General features: G+C 53.8%; 1 protein-coding gene across 1 annotated transcript in view; it reads right to left on the bottom strand.

Annotated features, from left to right (window-relative positions):
- Nucleotides 1-8,537: 8,537 nt before the first annotated feature.
- The window catches only part of LOC119972890 (potassium voltage-gated channel subfamily H member 2), a 31,709-nt gene continuing 15,511 nt past the window's right edge, over nucleotides 8,538-24,735 (bottom strand). Inside the window, exon 2 of the mRNA XM_038810434.1 lies at nucleotides 8,538-8,824. Within this exon, the coding sequence (XP_038666362.1) occupies nucleotides 8,538-8,824 (287 nt within the window). The remainder of the gene's footprint in view (nucleotides 8,825-24,735) is intronic.

Genomic DNA, 24,735 nt, shown 5'->3' with positions numbered 1-24,735 from the left:
TGGATGACGGGTGAAATTGTGAGACTAGCTAAGAGGAAAAAGGAAGCATACATAAGGTCTAGCCGACTGAAGACAGACGAAGCTTTGGAAGAATTTCGGGAATGTAGGACCAATATCAAACGAGGAATCAAGAGGGCTAAAAGGGGTCATGAAGTATCTTTAGCAAACAGGGTTGAAAATCCCAAAGCCTTTTATTCATATATAAGGAGCAAGAGGGTAACTAGAGAAAGGATTGGCCCACTCAAGGGCAAAGGAGGAAAGTTATGCCTGGAGTCAGAGAAAATGGGTGAGATTCTTAACGAGTACTTTGCATCGGTATTCACCGAGGAGAGGGACATGACGGATGTTGAGGTTAGGGATAGATGTTTGATTACACTAGGTCAAGTCGGCATAAGGAAGGGGGAAGTTTTGGGTATTCTAAAAGGCATTAAGGTGGACAACTCCCCAGGTCCGGATGGGAACTATCCCAGGTTACTGAGGGAAGTGAGAGAGGAAATAGCTGGGGCCTTAACGGATATCTTTGCAGCATCCTTGAACACGGGTAAGGTCCCGGAGGACTGGAGAATTGCTAATGTCCCTTTGTTTAAGAAGGGTAGCAGGGATAATCCAGGTAATTATAGACCTGTGAGCTTGACGTCAGTGGTAGGGAAGCTGCTGGAGAAGATACTGAGGGATAGGATCTATTCACATTTGGAAGAAAATAGACTTATCAGTGATAAGCAGCATGGTTTTGTGCAGGGAAGGTCATGTCTTACAAACCTAATAGAATTCTTTGAGGAAGTGACAAAGTTAATTGATGAGGGAAGGGCTGTAGATATCATATATAAGGACTTCAGTAAGACGTTTGATAAGGTTCCCCATGGTAGGCTGATGGAGAAAGTGAAATCTCATGGGGCCCAGGGTGTACTAGCTAGATGGATAAAGAACTGGCTGGGCAACAGGAGACAGAGAGTAGTGGTGGAAGGGAGTTTCTCAAAATGGAGAAGGGTGACTAGTGGTGTTCCACAGGGATCCGTGCTCGGACCACTGATGTTTGTGATTTACATAAATTATCTGGAGGAAGGTATAGGTGGTCTGATTAGCAAGTTTGCAGATGATACTAAGATTGGTGGAGTAGCAGATAGTGAAGAACATAGAACATAGAACGATACAGCGCAGTACAGGCCCTTCAGCCCTCGATGTTGCACCGACATGGGAAGTCCAAAAACTAAAGGCCATCTAACCTACACTATGCCCTTATCATCCATATGCTTATCCAATAAACTTTTAAATGCCCTCAATGTTGGCGAGTTCACTACTGTTGCAGGTAGGGCATTCCACGGCCTCACCACTCTTTGCATAAAAAAACCCACCTCTGACCTCTGTCCTATATCTATTACCCCTCAATTTAAGGCTATGTCCCCTCGTGCTAGCCACCTCCATCCGCGGGAGAATGCTCTCGCTGTCCACCCTATCTAACCCTCTAATCATTTTGTATGCCTCTATTAAGTCACCTCTTAACCTTCTTCTCTCTAACGAACACAACCTCAAGTCCATCAGCCTTTCCTCATAAGATTTTCCCTCCATACCAGGCAACATCCTGGTAAATCTCCTCTGCACCCGCTCCAAAGCTTCCACGTCCTTCCTATAATGAGGCGACCAGAACTGTACGCAATACTCCAAATACGGCCGTACTAGAGTTTTGTACAACTGCAACATGACCTCATGGCTCCGGAACTCAATCCCTCTACCAATAAAGGCCAACACACCATAGGCCTTCTTCACAAATCCTATCAACCTGGGTGGCAACTTTCAGGGATCTATGTACATGGACACCGAGATCCCTCTGCTCATCCACACTACCAAGAATTTTACCATTAGCCAAATATTCCGCATTCCTGTTATTCTTTCCAAAGTGAATCACCTCACACTTCTCCACATTAAACTCCATTTGCCACCTCTCAGCCCAGCTCTGCAGCTTATCTATGTCCCTCTGTAACCTGCAACATCCTTCCGCACTGTCTACAACTCCACCGACTTTAGTGTCGTCTGCAAATTTACTCACCCATCCTTCTGCGCCCTCCTCTAGGTCATTTATAAAAATGACAAACAGCAACAGCCCCAGAACACATCCTTGTGGTACGCCACTCGTAACTGAACTCCATTCTGAACATTTCCCATCAACTACCACTCTCTGTCTTCTTTCAACTAGCCAATTTCTGATCCACATCTCTAAATCACCCTCAATCCCCAGCCTCCGTATTTTCTGCAATAGCCGACCATGGGGAACCTTATCAAACGCTTTACTGAAATCCATATACACCACATCAACTGCTCTACCCTCGTCAACCTGTTCAGTCACTTTCTCAAAGAACTCGATAAGGTTTGTGAGGCATGACCTACCCTTCACAAAACCATGCTGACTGTCCTTAATCATATTATTCCTATCTAGATGATTATAAATCGTATCTTTTATAATCCTCTCCAAGACTTTACCCACAACAGACGTTAGGCTCACCGGCCTATAGTTACCGGGGTTATCTCTACTCCCCTTCTTGAACAAAGGGACCACATTTGCTATCCTCCAGTCCTCTGGCACTAATCCTGTAGCCAATGGTGACATAAAAATCAAAGCCAAAGGCTCAGCAATCTCTTCCCTGGCTTCCCAGAGAATCCTAGGATAAATCCCATCAGGCCCCGGGGACTTATCTATTTTCACCTTGTCCAGAATTGCCAACACTTCTTCCCTACGCACCTCAATGCCATCTATTCTAATAGCCTGGGTCTCAGCATTCTCCTCCACAACATTATCTTTTTCCTGAGTGAATACTGACGAAAAGTATTCATTTAGTATCTCGCTTATCTCCTCAGCCTCCACACACAACTTCCCACCACTGTCCTTGACTGAAGAGGACTGTCAGAGAATACAACAAAATATAGATAGATTGGAGAGTTGGGCAGAGAAATGGCAGATGGAGTTCAATCCAGGCAAATGCAAGGTGATGCATTTTGGAAGATCCAATTCAAGAGCGAACTATACGGTAAATGAGAAAGCCCTGGGGAAAATTGATGTACAGAGAGATCTGGGAGTTCAGGTCCATTGTACCCTGAAGGTGGCAACGCAGGTTGATAAGAGTGGTCAAGAAGGCATACAGCATGTTTGCCTTCATCGGACGGGGTATTGAGTACAAGAGTCGGCTGGTCATGTTACAGTTGTATAGGACTTTGGTTAGGCCACATTTGGAATACTGCGTGCAGTTCTGGTCGCCACATTACCAGAAGGATGTGGATGCTTTGGAGAGGGTGCAGCGGAGATTTACCAGGATGTTGCCTGGTATGGAGGGGGCTAGCTATGAAGAAAGGTTGAGCAGATTAGGATTATTTCATTAGAAAGATGGAGGTTGAGGGGGGACCTCATTGACGTCGACAAAATCATGAGAGGGAGAGACAGGGTGGATAGCAACAAGCTTTTTCCCAGAGTGGGGGACTCAATTACTAGGGGTCACGTACATGCTGTACCTGCCGCTTACCTTCAGTGACTGGTGTACGAGGACACCCAGGTCTCATTGCACATTCCCCTCTCCTAATTTATGGCCATTCAGTCTGCCTTCTTGTTTTCGAACAATAATAATCTTTATTAGTGTCACAAGTAGGCTTATATTAACCCTGCAATGAAGTTACTGTGAAAATCCCCCCGTTGCCACATTCCAGCCGCTGTTCGGATACACAGAGGGAGAATTCAGAATGTCCAAATTAGAACATAGAACATAGAACAGTACAGCACAGAACAGGCCCTTCGGCCCTCGATGTTGTGCCGAGCATTGTCCGAAACCAAGATCAAGCTATCCCACTCCCTGTCATTCTGGTGTGCTCCATGTGCCTATCCAATAGCCGCTTGAAAGTTCTTAAAGTGTCCAACTCCACTATTACAGCAGGCAGTCCATTCCACACTCTAACCACTCTCTGAGTAAAGAACCTACCTCGGACATCCCTCCTATATCTCCCATCCTGAATCTTATAGTTATGCCCCCTTGTAACAGCTACATCCACCCGAGGAAATAGTCTCTGAACGTCCACTCTATCTATCCCCCTCATCATCTTATACACCTCTATTAAGTCGCCTCTCATCCTGCTCCGCTCCAAAGAGAAAAGCCCTAGCTCCCTCAACCTTTCCTCATAAGACCTATCCTGCAAACCAGGCAGCATCCTGGTAAATCTCCTTTGCACCCTTTCCAATGCTTCCACATCCTTCCTCGAGTGAGGTGACCAGAACTGCACACAATACTCCAAATGTGGTCTCACTAGGGTCATGTATAGTTGCAGCATAACCCCGCGGCTCTTAAACTCAAGCCCCCTGTTAATAAACGCTAACACACTGTAGGCCTTCTTCACAGCTCTATCCACTTGAGTGGCAACCTTCAGCGATCTGTGGACATGAACCCCAAAATCTCTCTGTTCCTCCACATTCCTCAGAACCCTACCGTTGACCCTGTAATCCGCATTCAAACTTTTCCTACCAAAATGAATCACCTCGCACTTATCAGGGTTAAACTCCATCTGCCATTTTTCAGCCCAGTTCTGCATCCTATCAATGTCTCTTTGCAGCCTACAACAGCCCTCCACCTCATCCACTACTCCACCAATCTTGGTGTCACCAGCAAATTTACTGACCCACCCTTCAGCCCCCTCCTCCAAGTCATTGATAAAAATCACAAATAGCAGAGGACCCAGCACTGATCCCTGTGGTACACCGCTGGTAACTGGTCTCCAGCCTGAAAATTTTCCATCCACCACCACCCTCTGTCTTCTATGTGATAGCCAGTTACTGATCCAATTGGCCAAATTTCCCTCTATCCCACACCTCCTTACTTTCTTCATGAGCCGACCATGGGGAACCTTATCAAACGCCTTACTAAAATCCATGTATACGACATCAACTGCTCTACCTTCATCTGCACACTTAGTTACCTCCTCAAAGAATTCAGTCAAATTTGTGAGGCAAGATTTACCCTTCACAAATCCGTGTTGACTATCCCGGAAAAAGCTTCCAAATGGTCATAAATCCTATCCTTCAGGACCTTTTCCATTAACTCACCAACCACCGAAGTAAGACTAACCGGCCTATAATTACCAGGGTCATTCCTATTCCCTTTCTTGAACAGAGGAACAACATTCGCCACTCTCCGGTCCTCTGGTACTATCCCCGTGGACAGTGAGGGCCCAAAGATCAAAGCCAAAGGCTCTGCAATCTCATCACTTGCCTCCCAAAGAATCCTCGGATATATCACATCTGGCGCAGGGGACTTGTCGACCTGCAGGTTTTTCAAAATTGCTAATGCATCCTTCCTCAGAACATCTACCTCCTCCAGCCTACCCACCTGTATCACACACTCATCCTCAAAAACATGGCCCCTCTCCTTGGTGAACACTGAAGAAAAGTATTCATTCAATGCCACTCCTATTCCTTCTGACTCCATGCACAAGTTCCCACTACTGTCCTTGACCGGCCCTACCCTCACCCTGGTCATTCTTTTATTTCTCACATAGGAGTAAAAAGCCTTGGGGTTTTCCTTGATCCGACCCGCCAAGGACTTCTCATGCCCCCTCCTAGCTCATTCCTTGCTACCTTGTAACCCTCAAGCGACCAAACTGAACCTTGTTTTCTCATCCTTACATATGGGGCGGAATTCTCTGACCCCCCCCAGAGGGTCAGAGGGTCAATCCCGCCCCCGCTGTGGCCCGAATTCTCTGCCACCCGGGAATCGGAGGGGGTGGGAATCACGCCGCACCGGTCGGCGGGCCCCCCGCGGTGATTCTCCGGCCCAAGATGGCCCGAAGTCCCGCCGCTGACAGGGGGCGGGCTCCGGGGTCCTGGGGAGGGGTGGGCGCGGGGCGATCTGACCCCGGGGGGTGCCCCCACGGTGGCCTGGCCCATGATCGGGACCCACTGATCGGCGGGCGAGCCTGTGCCGTGCGGGCACTCTTTTTCTTCTGCCTTCCATGGCCTTCACCTTGGCGGGGGCGGAAGAGACCCCCTCCCCTGCGCATGCACCGGTATGACATCAGCACTCCTGACGCACTGCGCATGTGCGGACTTCCGCCGGCCGAAGGCCTTTCGGCCACGGCTGACGGGGTGGCAAAGGCCATTCGTGCCGGTCGGCGGAGCGGCAACCACTCAGGCGTGGGCCTAGCCCCTCAATGTGAGGGCTTGGCCCCTAAAGATTCGGTGAATTCCGCACCTTTGCGGAGGTCCGACGCCGGAGTGGTTGACTCCAATACGCCGGGACCCCCCCGCCTCGCCGAGTAGGGGAGAATCCCGGCCATGCTTCCCTTTTCCTCTTGACAAGACATTCAACCTCTTTTGTGAACCATGGTTCCCTCACACGGCCATTTCCTCCCTGCCTGACAGGGACATACCTATCAAGGACACGTAGTATTTGTTCCTTGAACAAGCTCCACTTTTCATTTGTGCCTTTCCCTGACAGTTTCTGTTCCCATCTTATGCTCCCTAATTCTTGCCTAATCGCATCATAATTACCCCTCCCCCAATTATAAACCTTGCCCTGCCGTATGGCCCTATCCCTATCCATTGCAATAGTGAAAGACACCGAATTGTGGTCACTATCTCCAAAGTGCTCTCCCACAAACAAATCTAACACTTGGCCCGGTTCATTACCCAGTACCAAATCCAATGTGGCCCCCCCCTCTTGTCGGCCTATCCACATATTGTGCCAGGAAACCCTCCTGCACCCACTGTACAAAAACTGTCCCATCCGAACTGTTCAACCGATAGAGGTTCCAATCAATATTTGGAAAGTTAAAGTCACCCATGATAACTACCCTGAGACCTCCACACCTATCCATAATCTGTTTTGCAATTTCTTTGTCCACATCTCTATCACTATTTGGGGGCCTATAGAAAACTCCTAACAATGTGACCGCTCCTTTCCTATTTCTAACTTGGGCCCATATTACCTCAGTAGGTAGATCTCCTTCGAACTGCCTTTCTGCAGCCGTTAAACTATCCTTGATTAACAATGCTACTCCTCCACCTCTTTTACCACCTTCCCTAGTCTTACTGAAACATCTATACCCCGGAACTTCCAACAACCATTCCTGTCCCTGTTCTAACCATGTCTCCGAAATGCCCACAACATCGTAGTCCCAAGTACCAATCCACGCTCCAAGTTATTCCAGATGCTCCTTGCATTGAAGTAGACACACTTCAACCCACCTTTCTGTCTGCCGGTACACTCCTGCGACCTTGATCCCCTCCTCAGTACCTCACTACTCACAAACTTGGACTACAGCTTGTTTTCCCAGCCCATTACCCAACAAGAACGTCTTTTGGGACTCGTGGGAGGAAACCGGAGCACCTGGAGGAAACCCACGCAGACACAGGGAGAACGTGCAGATTCTGCACAGAGAGTGACCCAAGCCGGGAATCGAACCCGAGTCCCCCCCCCCCCCCCCCTGGGGAAAGTGGGCAGCATAATCAAAGACCCCTCCCACCCGGCTTACTCACTCCTCCAACTTCTTCCATCGGGCAGGAGATACAAGAGTCTGAGAACACGCACGAAAAAATTCAAAAACACCTTCTTCCCCACTGTTACCGAATGACCCTCTTATGGACTGACCTGATCTCCCTACACATCTTCACCCGGTGTCTCTGTACGTTGTGTATTTTATGTTTGCCCTATTATGTATTTTCTTTTCATGTACGGAATGATCAGTCTGAGCTGTACGCAGAATAATACTTTTCACTGTAACTTGGTGCACGTGACAATAAACCAATCCAATCCTGGCACTATGAAGCAACAGTGCTAGCCAATGTGCAACCCTGAATCATCACTACAAGTGGCATTTTCAGAATCAGAATATGACTTATTCAGCCAGAGCAATCAACAAGCAGGACAACAAGGGGCTCACTGTTCAAAAATCAGGGCTCGCTCATTTCAAAGAGAGATGAGGAGAATTGTTTCCTCTCCGAGGATTATGAATCTCTGGAATTTTTTCCCTCAAAAGGCAGTGGAAGCAGACAGGGATTTTCCCAGGAACTGGAAAAGGTCCATGTTCGGTGGGAATAGCGGGAATCGTGGGTTTCTCCTCCGTGTGAGAGATCAAGACCATAACTATAAGATGTCGGAGCAGAAGTCGGCCATTCGGCCCATCGAGTCTGCTCTGCCATTCACTGAGACCCTGAGTGATCTGATGTGATAATCCTCACCTCCACTTTCCCGCCTTATCTCCATAACCTTGATTCCTCACTGATTAACAATCTGTCTCTCAGACTTCAACATACCTAACGACCCGACATCTACAGCTCTCTGCGGTAAAGAATTCCACAGATTCACTCCCGTCCGAGGGAAGAAATTCCTCCTCATCTCCGTCTCTAATGAGTGACCCCCTCACTCTGAGATTCTGCCCCCTGGTCCTCGACTCTCCCACAAGGGAAACAACCTCTCAGCATCAACCCTGTCAAACCCCCGCAAATCCGAGATGTTTCAATAAGGTCGCCTCTCAATCTGCTAAACTCCAATGAGTACACAAAGATTATATCATCGAGCTTCTGGAGAATCTGATGTCTGCTCAGGTTTCCACCTGGGAGTCTTACCATCTTTCTTGTAGAGGGTTAGCTCCAACGAAGTGTCCTCGGAGCTCCCGAGAGCCTGTGCCAGCTGGCACACTGCAAACCGCTTAGTCCGTGGTCCATGGAGGAAGTCACAGGTTCCAGGTTTCTGCATCACATCCGCACGGGAATAACCAAACATTTCACAGAAACCGTCGTTGCAGAAAATGATGGCGCAGTTCCTCGCCCGAGTATTGCAAATGATGAATTTGTGATCTGGAACAGAGAATGTGACACTGCAGCAACCAACAGAGAATCGATCAAATAACCCCCTCAACCCAGAGATCTCACTGGGCCACTCAACGCCCTCGAAAACCCACATCCCTACCCAGACCCTCAACCAACCCACACCCCTACCCAGACCCACACCCCTACCCAGACCCTCACCCCAACCCACACCCCTACCCAGACCCTCACCCCTACCCAGACCCTCACCCCAACCCAGACCCTCACCCCAACCCACACCTCTACCCCAACCCAGACCCAGACCCTCAGTCCTACCCACACCCCGACCCAGACCCTCACCCCAACCCACACCTCACCCCAACCCACACCCCTACCCAGACCCTCACCCCTACCCACATCCCTACCCAGACCCTCAACCAACCCACACCCCTACCCAGACCCTCACCCCTACCCACACCCCTACCCAGACCCACATCCCTACCCAGACCCTCACCCCTACCCAGACCCTCACCCCTACCCAGACCCTCACCCCTACCCAGACCCTCAACCAACCCACACCCCTACCCAGACCCTCACCCCAACCCACACCTCACCCCAACCCAGACCCAGACCCTCACCCCTACCCAGACCCTCAACCAACCCACACCCCTACCCAGACCCTCACCCCAACCCACATCCCTACCCAGACCCTCAACCAACCCACACCCCTACCCAGACCCTCAACCAACCCACACCCCTACCCAGACCCTCACCCCTACCCAGACCCTCACCCCAACCCAGACCTCACCCCTACCCAGACCCTCACCCCTACCCAGACCCTCACCCCTACCCAGACCCTCACCCCTACCCAGACCCTCACCCCTACCCAGACCCTCACCCCTACCCCAATCCCTACCCAGACCCTCACCCCAACCCAGACCCTCAACCAACCCACATCCCTACCCAGACCCTCACCCCAACCCACATCCCTACCCAGACCCTCACCCCTACCCAGACCCTCACCCCAACCCAGACCCTCACCCCTACCCAGACCCTCACCCCTACCCCAATCCCTACCCAGACCCTCACCCCAACCCACACCCCTACCCACACCTCACCCCAACCCAGACCCTCACCCCAACCCACACCCTACCCAGACCCTCACCCCTACCCAGACCCTCACCCCTACCCAGACCCTCACCCCTACCCAGACCCTCACCCCAACCCACACCTCACCCCAACCCAGACCCTCACCCCTACCCAGACCCTCAACCAACCCTCACCCCTACCCACACCTCACCCCAACCCAGACCCTCACCCCTACCCCAATCCCTACCCAGACCCTCACCCCTACCCAGACCCTCAACCAACCCACACCCCTACCCAGACCCTCAACCAACCCACACCCCTACCCACACCTCACCCCTACCCAGACCCTCACCCCTACCCCAATCCCTACCCACACCCCAATCCCTACCCAGACCCTCACCCCAACCCACACCTCACCCCAACCCAGACCCTCACCCCTACCCAGACCCACACACCTACCCAGACCCTCAGCCCTACCCACATCCCTACCCAGACCCTCACCCCTACCCAACCAGACCCTCACCCCAACCCACACCTCATCCCTACCCAGACCCTCACCCCTACCCAGACCCTCACCCCTACCCAGACCCTCACCCCAAACCAACCCAGACCCTCACCCCTACCCAGACCCTCACCCCTACCCAGACCCTCACCCCTACCCAGACCCTCACCCCAAACCAACCCAGACCCTCACCCCATCCCAGACCCTCACCCCTACCCAGACCCTCAACCAACCCACACCCCTACCCAGACCCTCAACCAACCCACACCCCTACCCAGACCCTCACCCCTACCCAGACCCACACCCCTACCCACACCTCACCCTACCCAGACCCACACCCCTACCCAGACCCTCACCCCAACCCAGACCCTCACCCCAACCCACACCTCACCCCTACCCAGACCCTCACTCCTACCCAGACCCTCACCCCATCCCAGACCCTCACCCCAACCCAGACCCTCACCCCTACCCAGACCCTCACCCCTACCCAGACCCTCACCCCTACCCAGACCCTCACCCCAAACCAACCCAGACCCTCAACCCAACCCACACCTCATCCCTACCCAGACCCTCACCCCTACCCAGACCCTCACCCCATCCCAGACCCTCACCCCATCCCAGACCCTCACCCCTACCCAGACCCTCAACCAACCCACACCCCTACCCAGACCCTCACCCATACCCAGACCCACACCCCTACCCACACCTCACCCCTACCCAGACCCTCACCCCTACCCACACCTCACCCCTACCCACACCTCACCTCTACCCAGACCCTCAGTCCTACCCAGACCCTCACCCCAACCCAGACCCTCACCCCTACCCAGATCCTCACCCCTACCCAGACCCTCACCCCAACCCAGACCCTCACCCCAAACCAACCCAGACCCTCACCCCAACCCAACCCAGACCCTCACCCCAACCCAACCCAGACCCTCACCCCTACCCAGACCCTCACCCCAACCCAGACCCTCACCCCTACCCAGACCCTCACCCCAACCCAGACCCTCACCCCTGCCAAGACCCTCACCCCAACCCACACCCTCACCCCTACCCAGACCCTCACCCCTAACCAGACCCTCACCCCTACCCAGACCCCTACCCAGACCCTCACCCCTACCCAGACCCTCACCCCTACCTAGACCCTCACCCCTACCCAGACCCTCACCCCTACCCACACCCCAATCCCTACCCAGACCCTCACCCCAACCCACACCTCACCCCAACCCAGACCCTCACCCCTACCCAGACCCACACCCCTACCCAGACCCTCACCCCTACCCACATCCCTACCCAGACCCTCACCCCTGCCCAGACCCTCACCCCTACCCAGACCTTCACCTCAACCCACACCTCACCCCAACCCAGACCCTCACCCCTACCCAGACCCTCACCCCTACCCAGACCCTCACCCCTACCCAACCCAGACCCTCACCCCAACCCACACCTCATCCCTACCCAGACCCTCACCCCTACCAGACCCTCACCCCTACCCAGACCCTCACCCCAAACCAACCCAGACCCTCACCCCAACCCACACCTCATCCCTACCCAGACCCACACCCCTACCCAGACCCTCACCCCAACCCAGACCCTCACCCCTACCCAGACCCTCACCCCTACCCAGACCCTCACCCCATCCCAGACCCTCACCCCAACCCAGACCCTCACCCCTACCCAGACCCTCACCCCTACCCAGACCCTCATCCCTACCCAGACCCTCACCCCAAACCAACCCAGACCCTCACCCCTACCCAGACCCTCACCCCTACCCAGACCCTCACCCCTACCCAGACCCTCACCCCAAACCAACCCAGACCCTCACCCCATCCCAGACCCTCACCCCTACCCAGACCCTCAACCAACCCACACCCCTACCCAGACCCTCAACCAACCCACACCCCTACCCAGACCCTCACCCCTACCCAGACCCACACCCCTACCCACACCTCACCCCTACCCAGACCCTCACCCCTACCCACACCTCACCCCTACCCACACCTCACCCCTACCCAGACCCTCAGCCGTACCCAGACCCTCACCCCAACCCAGACCCTCACCCCTACCCAGACCCTCACCCCAACCCAGACCCTCACCCCAACCCAGACCCTCACCCCTACCCACACTTCATCCCTACCCAGACCCTCACCCCAACCCAACCCAGACCCTCACCCCAACCCAACCCAGACCCTCACCCCTACCCAGACCCTCACCCCAACCCAGACCCTCACCCCTACCCAGACCCTCACCCCAACCCAGACCCTCACCCCTGCCAAGACCCTCACCCCAACCCACACCCCTCACCCCTACCCAGACCCTCACCCCTAACCAGACCCTCACCCCAACCCAGACCCCTACCCAGACCCTCACCCCTACCCAGACCCTCACCCCTACCCAGACCCTCACCCCAACCCAGACCCTCACCCCTACCCAGACCCTCACCCAGATCCTCACCCAGACCCTCACCCCTACCCAGACCCTCACCCCTACCCAGACCCTCACCCCAACCCAGACCCTCACCCCTACCCAGACCCTCACCCAGATCCAGACCCCTACCCAGACCCTCACCCCTACCTAGACCCTCACCCCTACCCAGACCCTCACCCCAACCCAGACCCTCACCCCTACCCAGACCCTCACCCCCTACCCAGACCCCAACCCACACTCTCGCCCCAACCCACACTCTCGCCCCAACCCACACTCTCGCCCCAACCCACACTCTCGCCCCAACCCACACTCTCACCCCAACCCACACTCTCACCCAGATCCTCACCCAGACCCTCACCCCTACCCAGACCCTCACCCCTACCCAGACCCTCACCCAGATCCTCACCCAGACCCTCACCCCAACCCACACCTCACCCCTACCATGACACTCACCCCAACCCAGACCCTCATCCCAACCCAGACCCTCACCCCTACCCAGACCCTCACCCCTACCCCACACCTCACCCCAACCCAGACCCTCACCCCAACCCAGACCCTCACCCCTGCCCAGACCCACACCCCTACCCAGACCCTCACCCCTACCCACATCCCTACCCAGACCCTCACCCCAACCCAGACCCTCACCCCTACCCAGACCCTCACCCCTACCCAGACCCTCACCCCTACCCAACCCAGACCCTCACCCCAACCCACACCTCATCCCTACCCAGACCCTCACCCCTACCCAGACCCTCACCCCTACCCAGACCCTCACCCCAAACCAACCCAGACCCTCACCCCAACCCACACCTCATCCCTACCCAGACCCACACCCCTACCCAGACCCTCACCCCAACCCAGACCCTCACCCCTACCCAGACCCTCACCCCTACCCAGACCCTCAACCCATCCCAGACCCTCACCCCAACCCAGACCCTCACCCCTACCCAGACCCTCACCCCTACCCAGACCCTCATCCCTACCCAGACCCTCACCCCAAACAACCCAGACCCTCACCCCTACCCAGACCCTCACCCCTACCCAGACCCTCACCCCTACCCAGACCCTCACCCATCCCAGACCCTCACCCCAACCCAGACCCTCACCCCTACCCAGACCCTCACCCCTACCCAGACCCTCACCCCTACCCAGACCCTCACCCCAACCAACCAGACCCTCACCCCTACCCAGACCCTCACCCCTACCCAGACCCTCACCCCTACCCAGACCCTCACCCCAAACCAACCCAGACCCTCACCCCATCCCAGACCCTCACCCCTACCCAGACCCTCAACCAACCCACACCCCTACCCAGACCCCTCAACCAACCCACACCCCTACCCAGACCCTCACCCCTACCCAGACCCACACCCCTACCCACACCTCACCCCTACCCAGACCCTCACCCCTACCCCACACCTCACCCCTACCCACACCTCACCCCTACCCACACCTCAGCCCTACCCAGACCCTCACCCCAACCCAGACCTCACCCCCTACCCAGACCCCTCACACCCAACCCAGACCCTCACCCCAACCCAGACCCTCACCCCTACCCAGACCCTCACCCCAACCCAACCCAGACCCTCACCCCAACCCAACCCAGACCCTCACCCCTACCCAGACCCTCACCCCAACCCAGACCCTCACCCTACCCAGACCCTCACCCCAACCCAGACCCTCACCCCTACCCAGACCCTCCCCCCAACCCACACCCTCACCCCTACCCAGACCCTCACCCCTACCCAGACCCCTCACCCCAACCCAGACCCCTACCCAGACCCTCACCCCTACCCGACCCTCACCCCTACCAGACCCTCACCCCAACCCAGACCCTCACCCCTACCCAGCCCCTCACCAGATCCTCACCCAGACCCTCACCCTACCCAGACCTCACCCTACCCAGACCTCACCCCAACCCAGACCCTCACCCCTACCCAGACCCCACCAGATCCAGACCCCTACCAGACCCTCACCCCTACCTAGACCCTCACCCCTACCCAGACCCTCACCCAACCAGACCCTCACCCCTACCCAGACCTCACCCTACCCAGACCCAACCCGACCTCACCCAACCAGACCTCACCCCAACCCAACCCTCACCCCAACCCAGACCCTCACCCCTACCCAGACCCTCACCCAGATCCTCACCAGACCCTCACCCCTACCCAGACCCTCACCCCTACCCAGACCCTCACCCAGATCCTCACCAGACCCTCACCCCAACCCACACCTCACCCCTACCATGACACTCACCCCAACCCAGACCCTCATCCCAACCCAGACCCTCACCCCACCCCAGACCCTCACCCCTACCAAAACATCACCCCAACCCAGACCCTCACCCCATCCACACCCTCACCCCAACCCAGACCTCACCCCTACCCAGACCCTCACCCCTACCAGACCCTCACCCCTACCCAGACCCTCACCCCAACCAGACCCCTCACCCCCAACCCAGACCCTCACCCCTACCAGACCCTCACCCCTCACCAGACCCTCACCCTACGCAGACCCTCACCCCTACCCAGACCCCTCACCCCTACCCACACCTCACCCCTACCCAGACCCTCACTCCTACCAGACCCTCACCCCAACCCAGACCCTCAGCCCTACCCAGACCCTCAGCCCTACCCAGACCCTCAGCCCTACCCACACCTCATCCCGACCCAGACCCTCACCCCCACCCAGACCCTCACCCCAACCCAGACCCTCAGCCCAACCCACACCTCACCCCTACCCAGACCCTCACCCCTACCCAGACCCTCACCCCAACCCAGCCCCTCACCCCTCACCAGACCCTCACCCCTACCCAGACCTCACCCCAACCCAGACCCTCACCCCAACCCAGACCCTCACCCCAACCCAGACCCAGACACTCACCCCCACCCAGACCCTCACCCCTACCCAGACCCTCACCCCTACCCAGACCCTCACCCCAACCCCGACCCAGACCCTCACCCCTCACCAGACCCTCACCCCTACCCACACCCTCACCCCTACCCACACCTCACCCCTACCCAGACCCTCACCCCTACCCAGACCCTCACCCCTACCCAGACCCTCACCCCTACCCAGACCCTCACCCCAACCAGACCCTCACCCCAACCCAGACCCCTCACCCCAACCCAGACCCTCACCCCAACCCACACCTCACCCCTACCCAGACCCTCACCCCTACCCAGACCCTCACCCTACCCAGACCCCTACCCAGACCCTCACCCCTACCCAGACCCTCACCCCTACCCAGACCCTCACCCCTACCCAGACACTCACCCCTACCCAGACCCTCAGCCCTACCCACACTCTCACCCCAACCCACACTCTCGCCCCAACCCACACTCTCACCCCAACCCACACTCTCACCCCAACCCACACTCTCACCCCAACCCACACTCTCACCCCAACCCACACCCTACCCCTACCCACACCCTCACCCCTACCCAGACCCTCACCGCTACCCTCCCCCGACCCAGACCCTCACCCCTACCCAGACCCTCACCCCTACCCAGACCCCTACCTCCTACCCAGACCCTCACCCCTACCCAGACCCTCACCCCTACCCAGACCCTCACCCCTACCCTCCCCCTACCCAGACCCTCACCCCTACCCAGACCCTCACCCAGACCCACTCTGGCTGAACCCCACCCCCACCATCTCAAACCCTCCCCTGTCCCCCCACACCCTCTCACCAGAGACACAGGGGGAAATAGAAGCAGGAGGAGGCCATTCAGCCCATCCAGCCTCCTTCGCCATTCATCATCATCATGGCTGATCAAGTTTTATACCCTGATCCCACCTTCCCCCCCATATCCCTTGATTCTATTCCCTCAATCTAATTCCTTTAATTACACGTTTTGGCCTCAACTACTTTCTGTGGGAGTGAATTCCACAGATTCCCCGCTCTCTGGGTGAAGACATTTCTCCTCACCTCAGTCCTAAAGGTTTACCCCTTATCCTCAAACTATGACCCCTAGTTCTGGACTCCCCCACCATCGGGAACATTCTTTCTGAATCTACCCTGACTAATCCTGTTAGAATTTTATAAGTTTCTATGAGATCCCCTCTCAGCCTTCTAAACTCCAATGAATATTATTTTTTTTTAAATTTCCAATTAAGGGGCAATTTAGAGTGGCCAATCCACCGACCTTGCACACCTTCGGGTTGTACAATCCCAACCGATTTAGTCTCTCCTCATATGACAGTCCCCCCATCCCAGGAATCAGCCTGGTAAACCTTCGCTGCCCTCCCTCCAAAGCAACAACATCCTTCCTCAGCGAAGGGCACCAAAACTGCCCACAATACTCCAGGTGTGGCCTCACATGGCCCTGTACAATTACAGCAAGACACAGGGCATCACGGTGGCCCAGTGATTAGCAGGACGGCCTCACAGCTCCAGGGTCCCAGGTTCAATTCCGGCCTTGGGTGACTGTCTGTGTGAAGTTTCTATCTCCCCGTGTCTGCGTGGGTTAGCTTGATCTTGGTTTTGGACAATGCTCGACACAACATCGAGGGCCGAAGGGACTGTTCTGTGCTGTTCTATGTTCTATATTCTATGTTCTGATTCGTAGAATAAGGCTTGTTTTTGGTCAAAAGTCCTTAAAGCCTCTGTTGAATAAAACCTGAAAGGTTGGCCCATGTGCTCCCCGTAACCAAAATTAATAAACAGTTTTAGGTCAGGTGAACTCCATGATACACTTTAGAGTTTTCAAAACACTGACCCATAACAATTGGCCATGATCAATGCAGGGAGTTCTGTGGATAGGGCGGGAGAGTGGGCCGAGGCGGGGGGGGCCTTCTCAAAGGGTCAATGCAGACTCGATAAGCCTCCTGCGCTGTGGGGAATCTATGATCCCTGCTCCATTACTCAAAATCCTCTCATCATCACAGAGCAACCATTGGATACAGAAAAGGCTCGCGAAGTGAGACAGATTATTCATCAAAGGTTATGAGGGGCTGGGAGGAAAATATCTGGAGATCAGCCCACAATCAGATAAGAAATAGTTTTATCAAATAGTATATCAAACTCCAGAGACTTAATGGAGCATTCCTGCTCCGATTGCTCATCATCTTATGTCTAACCTGGGAGTGTTTGATGGAGACAGAGTAGAAGGAGCTTTACTCTGTATCTAACCCCGTGCTGTACCTGTCCTGGGAGTGTTTGATGGGGACAGTGTAGAGGGAACTTTACTCTGTATCTAACTCCGTGCTGTACCTGTCCTGGGAGTGTTTGATGGGGACAGTGTAGAAGGAGCTTTACTCTGTATCTAACCCTGTGCTGTACCTGTCCTGGGAGTGTTTGATGGGGACAGTGTAGAGGGAGCTTTACTCTGTATCTAACACCGTGCTGTACCTGTCCTGAGAGTGTTTGATGGGGACAGTGTAGAGGGAGCTTTACTCTATATCTAACCCCGTGCTGTACCTTTCCTGGGAGTGTTTGATGGGGACAGTGTAGAGGGAGCTTTACTCTGTATCTAACCCCGTGCTGTACCTTCCTGGGAGTGTTTCATGGTGACAGGGTAAAGGGAGCTTTACACTGTATCAAATCCCGTGTGTAACTGTCCTGGGAGTGTTTGATGGGGACAGTGTAGAGGGAGCTTTACTCTGTATCTAACCCCGTGCTGTACCTGTCCTGGGAGTGTTTCATGTGGACAGGGTAGAGGGAGCTTTACTCTGTATCTAACCCCGTGCTGTACCTGTCCTGGGAGTGTTTCATGTGGACAGGGTAGAGGGAGCTTTACTCTGTATCTAACCCCGTGCTGTACCTGTCCTGGGAGTGTTTCATGGGGACAGGGTAGAGGGAGCTTTACTCTGTATCTAAACCCGTGTGTACCTGTCCTGGGAGTGTTTGATGGGGACAGTGTCGAGGGAGCTTTACTCTGTATCTAATCCCGTGCTGTACCTGTCCAGGGAGTGTTTGATGGGGACAGTTTAATAAGAACATAAGAACTAGGAGCAGGAGTCGGCCATCTGGCCCCTCGAGCCTGCTCCGCCATTCAATTAGATCATGGCTGATCTTTTGTGGACTCAGCTCCACTTTCCGGCCCGAACACCATAACCCTTAATCCCTTTATTCTTCAAAAAACTATCTATCTTTACCTTAAAAACATGTAATGAAGGAGCCTCAACTGCTTCACTGGGCAAGGAATTCCATAGATTCACAACCCTTTGGGTGAAGAAGTTCCTCCTAAACTCAGTCCTAAATCTACTTCCCCTTATTTTGAGGCTATGCCCCCTAGTTCTGCTGTCACCCGCCAGTGGAAACAACCTGCCCGCATCTATCCTATCTATTCCCTTCATAATTTTAAATGTTTCTATAAGATCCCCCCTCATCCTTCTAAATTCCAACGAGTACAGTCCCAGTCTACTCAACCTCGCCTCGTAATCCAACCCCTTCAGCTATGGGATTAACCTAGTGAATCTCCTCTGCACACCCTCCAGCGCCAGAACGTCCTTTCTCAAGTAAGGAGACCAAAACTGAACACAATACTCCAGGTGTGGCTGCACTAACACCTTATACAATTGCAACATAACCTCCCTAGTCTTAAACTCTATCCCTCTAGCAATGAAGGACAAAATTCCATTTGCCTTCTTAATCACCTGTTGCACTTGTAAACCAACCTTCTGTGACTCATGCACTAGCACACCCAAGTCTCTCTGAACAGCGGCATGCTTTAATATTTTATCGTTTAAATAATAATCCCGTTTGCTGTTATTCCTACCAAAATGGATAACCTCACATTTGTCAACATTGTATTCCATCTGCCAGACCCTAGCCCATTCACTTAACCTATCCAAATCCCTCTGCAGACTTCCAGTATCCTCTGCACTTTTCGCTTTACCACTCATCTTAGTGTCATCTGCAAACTTGGACACATTGCCCTTGGTCCCCAACTCCAAATCATCAATGTAAATTGTAGGGCAGCACGGTGTCGCAGTGGTTAGCACAGCTGCCTCACGGCGCTGAGGTCCCAGGTTCGATCCCGGCTCTGGGTCATTGTCCGTGTGGAGTTTGCACATTCTCCCCGTGTCTGCGTGGGTTTCACCCCCACAACCCAAAAATGTGCAGAGTAGGTAGATTGGCCACACTAAATTGCCCCTTAATTGAAAAAAATAATTGGGTAATCTAAATTTATAAAAAAAAATAAAAAAATCAATGTAAATTGTGAACAATTGTGGGCCCAACACGGATCCCTGAGGGACACCACTAGCTACTGATTGCCAACCAGAGAAACACCCATTAATCCCCACTCTTTGCTTTCTATTAATTAACCAATCCTCTATCCATGCTACTACTTTACCCTTAATGCCATGCATCTTTATCTTATGCAGCAACCTTTTGTGTGGCACCTTGTCAAAGGCTTTCTGGAAATCCAGATATACCACATCCATCGGCTCCCCGTTATCTACTGACTGGTAATGTCCTCAAAAAATTCCACTAAATTAGTTAGGCATGACCTGCCTTTAACGAACCCATGCTGCGTCTGCCCAATGGGACAAGTTCTATCCAGATGCCTCGCAATTTCTTCCTTGATGATAGATTCCAGATTCCAGATTTTAGAGGGAGCTTTACTCTGTATATAACCCCGTGCTGTACCTGTCCTGGGAGTGTTTGATGGGGACAGTGTAGAGGGAGCTTTACTCTGTATCTAACCCCGTGCCGTTCCTGTCCTGGGAGTGTTTGATGGGGACAGTTTAGAGGGAGCTTTGCTCTGTATCTAATCCCGTGCTGTACCTGTCCTGGGAGTGTTTGATGGGGACAGTTTAGAGGGAGCTTTACTCTGTATCTAACCCCGTGCTGTACCTGTTCTGGGATTGTTTGATGGGGACAGTGTAGAGGGAGCTTTACTCTGTATGTAAACCTGTGCTGTACCTGTCCTCGGAGTGTTTGATGGGGACAGTGTAGAGGGAGCTTTACTCTGTATCTATACCTGTGCTGTATCTCTCCTGGGAGTGTTTCATGGGGACAGGGGAGAGGGAGCTTTACTCTGTATCTAATCCCGTGCTGTTCCTGTCCTGGGATTGTTTGATGGGGACAGTGTAGAGAGAGCTTTACTCTGTATCTAACCCCGTGCTGTACCTGTCCTGGGAGTGTTTGATGGGGACAGTGTAGAGGGAGCTTTACTGTGCATCTAACGCCGTGCTGTACCTGTCCTGGGGATGTTTGATGGGGACAGTTTAGAGGGAGCTTTGCTCTGTATCTAACGCCGTGCTGTACCTGTCCTGGGAGTGTTTGATGGGGACAGTGGAGAGGGAGCTTTACTCTGTATCTAACCCCGTGCTGTACCTGTCCTGGGAGTGTTTGATGGGGACAGTGTAGAGGGAGCTTTACTCTGTATCTAACCCGGTGCTGTACCTGTCCTGGGAGTGTTTGATGGGGATAGTGTAGAGGGAGCTTTACTCAGTATCTAACCCCATGCTATACCTGTCCTGGGAGTGTTTGATGGGGACAGTGTAGAGGGAGCTTTACTCTGTATCTAGGGGCAGCACGGTAGCATTGTGGATAGCATAATGGCTTCACAGCTCCAGGGTCCCAGGTTCGATTCTGGCTTGGGTCACTGTCTGTGCGGAGTCTGCACATCCTCCCCGTGTGTGCGTGGGTTTCCTCCGGGTGCTCCGGTTTCCTCCCACAGTCCAAAGATGTGCAGGTTAGGTGGATTGGCCATGATAAATTGCCCTTAGTGTTGGGTGGGGTTACTGGTTATTGGGATAGGGTGGAGGTGTTGAACTTGGGTAGGGTGCTCTTTCCAAGAGCCGGTGCAGGCTCGATGGGCCAAATGGCCTCCTTCTGCACTGTAAATTCTATGATCTATGATCTAACCCCGTGCTGTACCTGTCCTGGGAGTGTTTGATGGAGACAGTGTAGAGGGAGCTTTACTCTGTATCTAACCCGGTGCTGTACCTGTCCTGGGAGTGTTTGATGGGGATAGTGTAGAGGGAGCTTTACTCTGTATCTATACCTGTGCTGTATCTGTCCTGGGAGTGTTTCATGGGGACAGGGGAGAGGGAGCTTTACTCTGTATCTAATCCCGTGCTGTTCCTTTCCTAGGAGTGTTTGATGGGGACAGTGTAGAGAGAGCTTTACTCTGTATCTAACCCCGTGCTGTACCTGTCCTGGGAGTTTTTGATGGGGACAGGGTAGAGGGAGCTTTACTCTGTATCTAACCCCGTGCTGTACCTGTCTGGGAGGGTTTGATGGGGGCAGCGTAGAGGGAGCTTTACTGTGCATCTAACGCCGTGCTGTACCTGTCCTGGGGATGTTTGATGGGGACAGTTTAGAGGGAGCTTTGCTCTGTATCTAACGCCGTGCTGTACCTGTCCTGGGAGTGTTTGATGGGGACAGTGTAGAGGGAGCTTTACTCTGTATCTAACCCGGTGCTGTACCTGTCCTGGGAGTGTTTGATGGGGATAGTGTAGAGGGAGCTTTACTCAGTATCTAACCCTGTGCTGTACCTGTCCTGGGAGTGTTTGATGGGGACAGTGGAGAGGGAGCTTTACTCTGTATCTAACCCGGTGCTGTACCTGTCCTGGGAGTGTTTGATGGGGATAGTGTAGAGGGAGCTTTACTCTGTATCTATACCTGTGCTGTATCTGTCCTGGGAGTGTTTCATGGGGACAGGGGAGAGGGAGCTTTACTCTGTATCTAATCCCGTGCTGTTCCTGTCCTGGGATTGTTTGATGGGGACAGTGTAGAGAGAGCTTTACTCTGTATCTAACCCCGTGCTGTACCTGTCCTGGGAGTGTTTGATGGGGACAGGGTAGAGGGAGCTTTACTCTGTATCTAACCCCGTGCTGTACCTGTCTGGGAGGGTTTGATGGGGGCAGTGTAGAGGGAGCTTTACTGTGCATCTAACGCCGTGCTGTACCTGTCCTGGGGATGTTTGATGGGGACAGTTTAGAGGGAGCTTTGCTCTGTATCTAACGCCGTGCTGTACCTGTCCTGGGAGTGTTTGATGGGGACAGTGGAGAGGGAGGTTTACTCTGTATCTAACCCCGTGCTGTACCTGTCCTGGGAGTGTTTGATGGGGACAGTGTAGAGGGAGCTTTACTCTGTATCTAACCCGGTGCTGTACCTGTCCTGGGAGTGTTTGATGGGGATAGTGTAGAGGGAGCTTTACTCAGTATCTAACCCCATGCTATACCTGTCCTGGGAGTGTTTGATGGGGACAGTGTAGAGGGAGCTTTACTCTGTATCTAGGGGCAGCACGGTAGCATTGTGGATAGCATAATGGCTTCACAGCTCCAGGGTCCCAGGTTCGATTCTGGCTTGGGTCACTGTCTGTGCGGAGTCTGCACATCCTCCCCGTGTGTGCGTGGGTTTCCTCCGGGTGCTCCGGTTTCCTCCCACAGTCCAAAGATGTGCAGGTTAGGTGGATTGGCCATGATAAATTGCCCTTAGTGTTGGGTGGGGTTACTGGGTTATTGGGATAGGGTGGAGGTGTTGAACTTGGGTAGGGTGCTCTTTCCAAGAGCCGGTGCAGGCTCGATGGGCCAAATGGCCTCCTTCTGCACTGTAAATTCTATGATCTATGATCTAACCCCGTGCTGTACCTGTCCTGGGAGTGTTTGATGGAGACAGTGCAGAGGGAGCTTTACTCTGTATCTAACCCCGTGCTGTACCTGTCCTGGGAGTGTTTGATGGGGACAGTGTAGAGGGAGCTTTACTCTGTATCTAACCCCGTGCTGTACCTGTTCTGGGATTGTTTGATGGGTACAGTGTAGAGGGAGCTTTACTCTGTATGTAAACCTGTGCTGTACCTATCCTCGGAGTGTTTGATGGGGACAGTGTCGAGGGAGCTTTACTCTGTATCTATACCTGTGCTGTATCTGTCCTGGGAGTGTTTCATGGGGACAGGGGAGAGGGAGCTTTACTCTGTATCTAATCCCGTGCTGTTCCTGTCCTGGGATTGTTTGATGGGGACAGTGTAGAGAGAGCTTTACTCTGTATCTAACCCCGTGCTGTACCTGTCCTGGGAGTGTTTGATGGGGACAGGGTAGAGGGAGCTTTACTCTGTATCTAACCCCGTGCTGTACCTGTCTGGGAGGGTTTGATGGGGGCAGTGTAGAGGGAGCTTTACTGTGCATCTAACGCCGTGCTGTACCTGTCCTGGGGGTGTTTGATGGGGACAGTTTAGAGGGAGCTTTGCTCTGTATCTAACGCCGTGCTGTACCTGTCCTGGGAGTGTTTGATGGGGACAGTGGAGAGGGAGCTTTACTCTGTATCTAACCCCGTGCTGTACCTGTCCTGGGAGTGTTTGATGGGGACAGTGTAGAGGGAGCTTTACTCTGTATCTAACCCGGTGCTGTACCTTTCCTGGGAGTGTTTGATGGGGATAGTGTAGAGGGAGCTTTACTCAGTATCTAACCCCATGCTATACCTGTCCTGGGAGTGTTTGATGGGGACAGTGTAGAGGGAGCTTTACTCTGTATCTAACCCTGTGCTGTACCTGTCCTGGGAGTGTTTGATGGGGACAGTGTAGAGGGAGCTTTACTCTGTATCTAACCCCGTGCTGTACCTGTCCTGGGAGTGTTTGATGGGGACAGTGTAGAGGGAGCTTTACTCTGTATCTAACCCCGTGCTGTACCTGTCCTGGGAGTGTTTGATGGGGGCAGTGTAGAGGGAGCTTTACTCTGTATCTAACCCCGTGCTGTACCTGTCCTGGGAGTGTTTGATGGGGACAGTGTAGAGGGAGCTTTACTCTGTATCTAACCCGGTGCTGTACCTGTCCTGGGAGTGTTTGATGGGGATAGTGTAGAGGGAGCTTTACTCAGTATCTAACCCCATGCTATACCTGTCCTGGGAGTGTTTGATGGGGACAGTGTAGAGGGAGCTTTACTCTGTATCTAGGGGCAGCACGGTAGCATTGTGGATAGCATAATGGCTTCACAGCTCCAGGGTCCCAGGTTCGATTCTGGCTTGGGTCACTGTCTGTGCGGAGTCTGC

This window comes from Scyliorhinus canicula, chromosome 10, assembly GCF_902713615.1.
Source record: "Scyliorhinus canicula chromosome 10, sScyCan1.1, whole genome shotgun sequence".
NCBI classification, from domain to species: Eukaryota; Metazoa; Chordata; class Chondrichthyes; order Carcharhiniformes; family Scyliorhinidae; genus Scyliorhinus; species Scyliorhinus canicula.
This window is presented reverse-complemented; position numbering and strand designations above follow the sequence as displayed.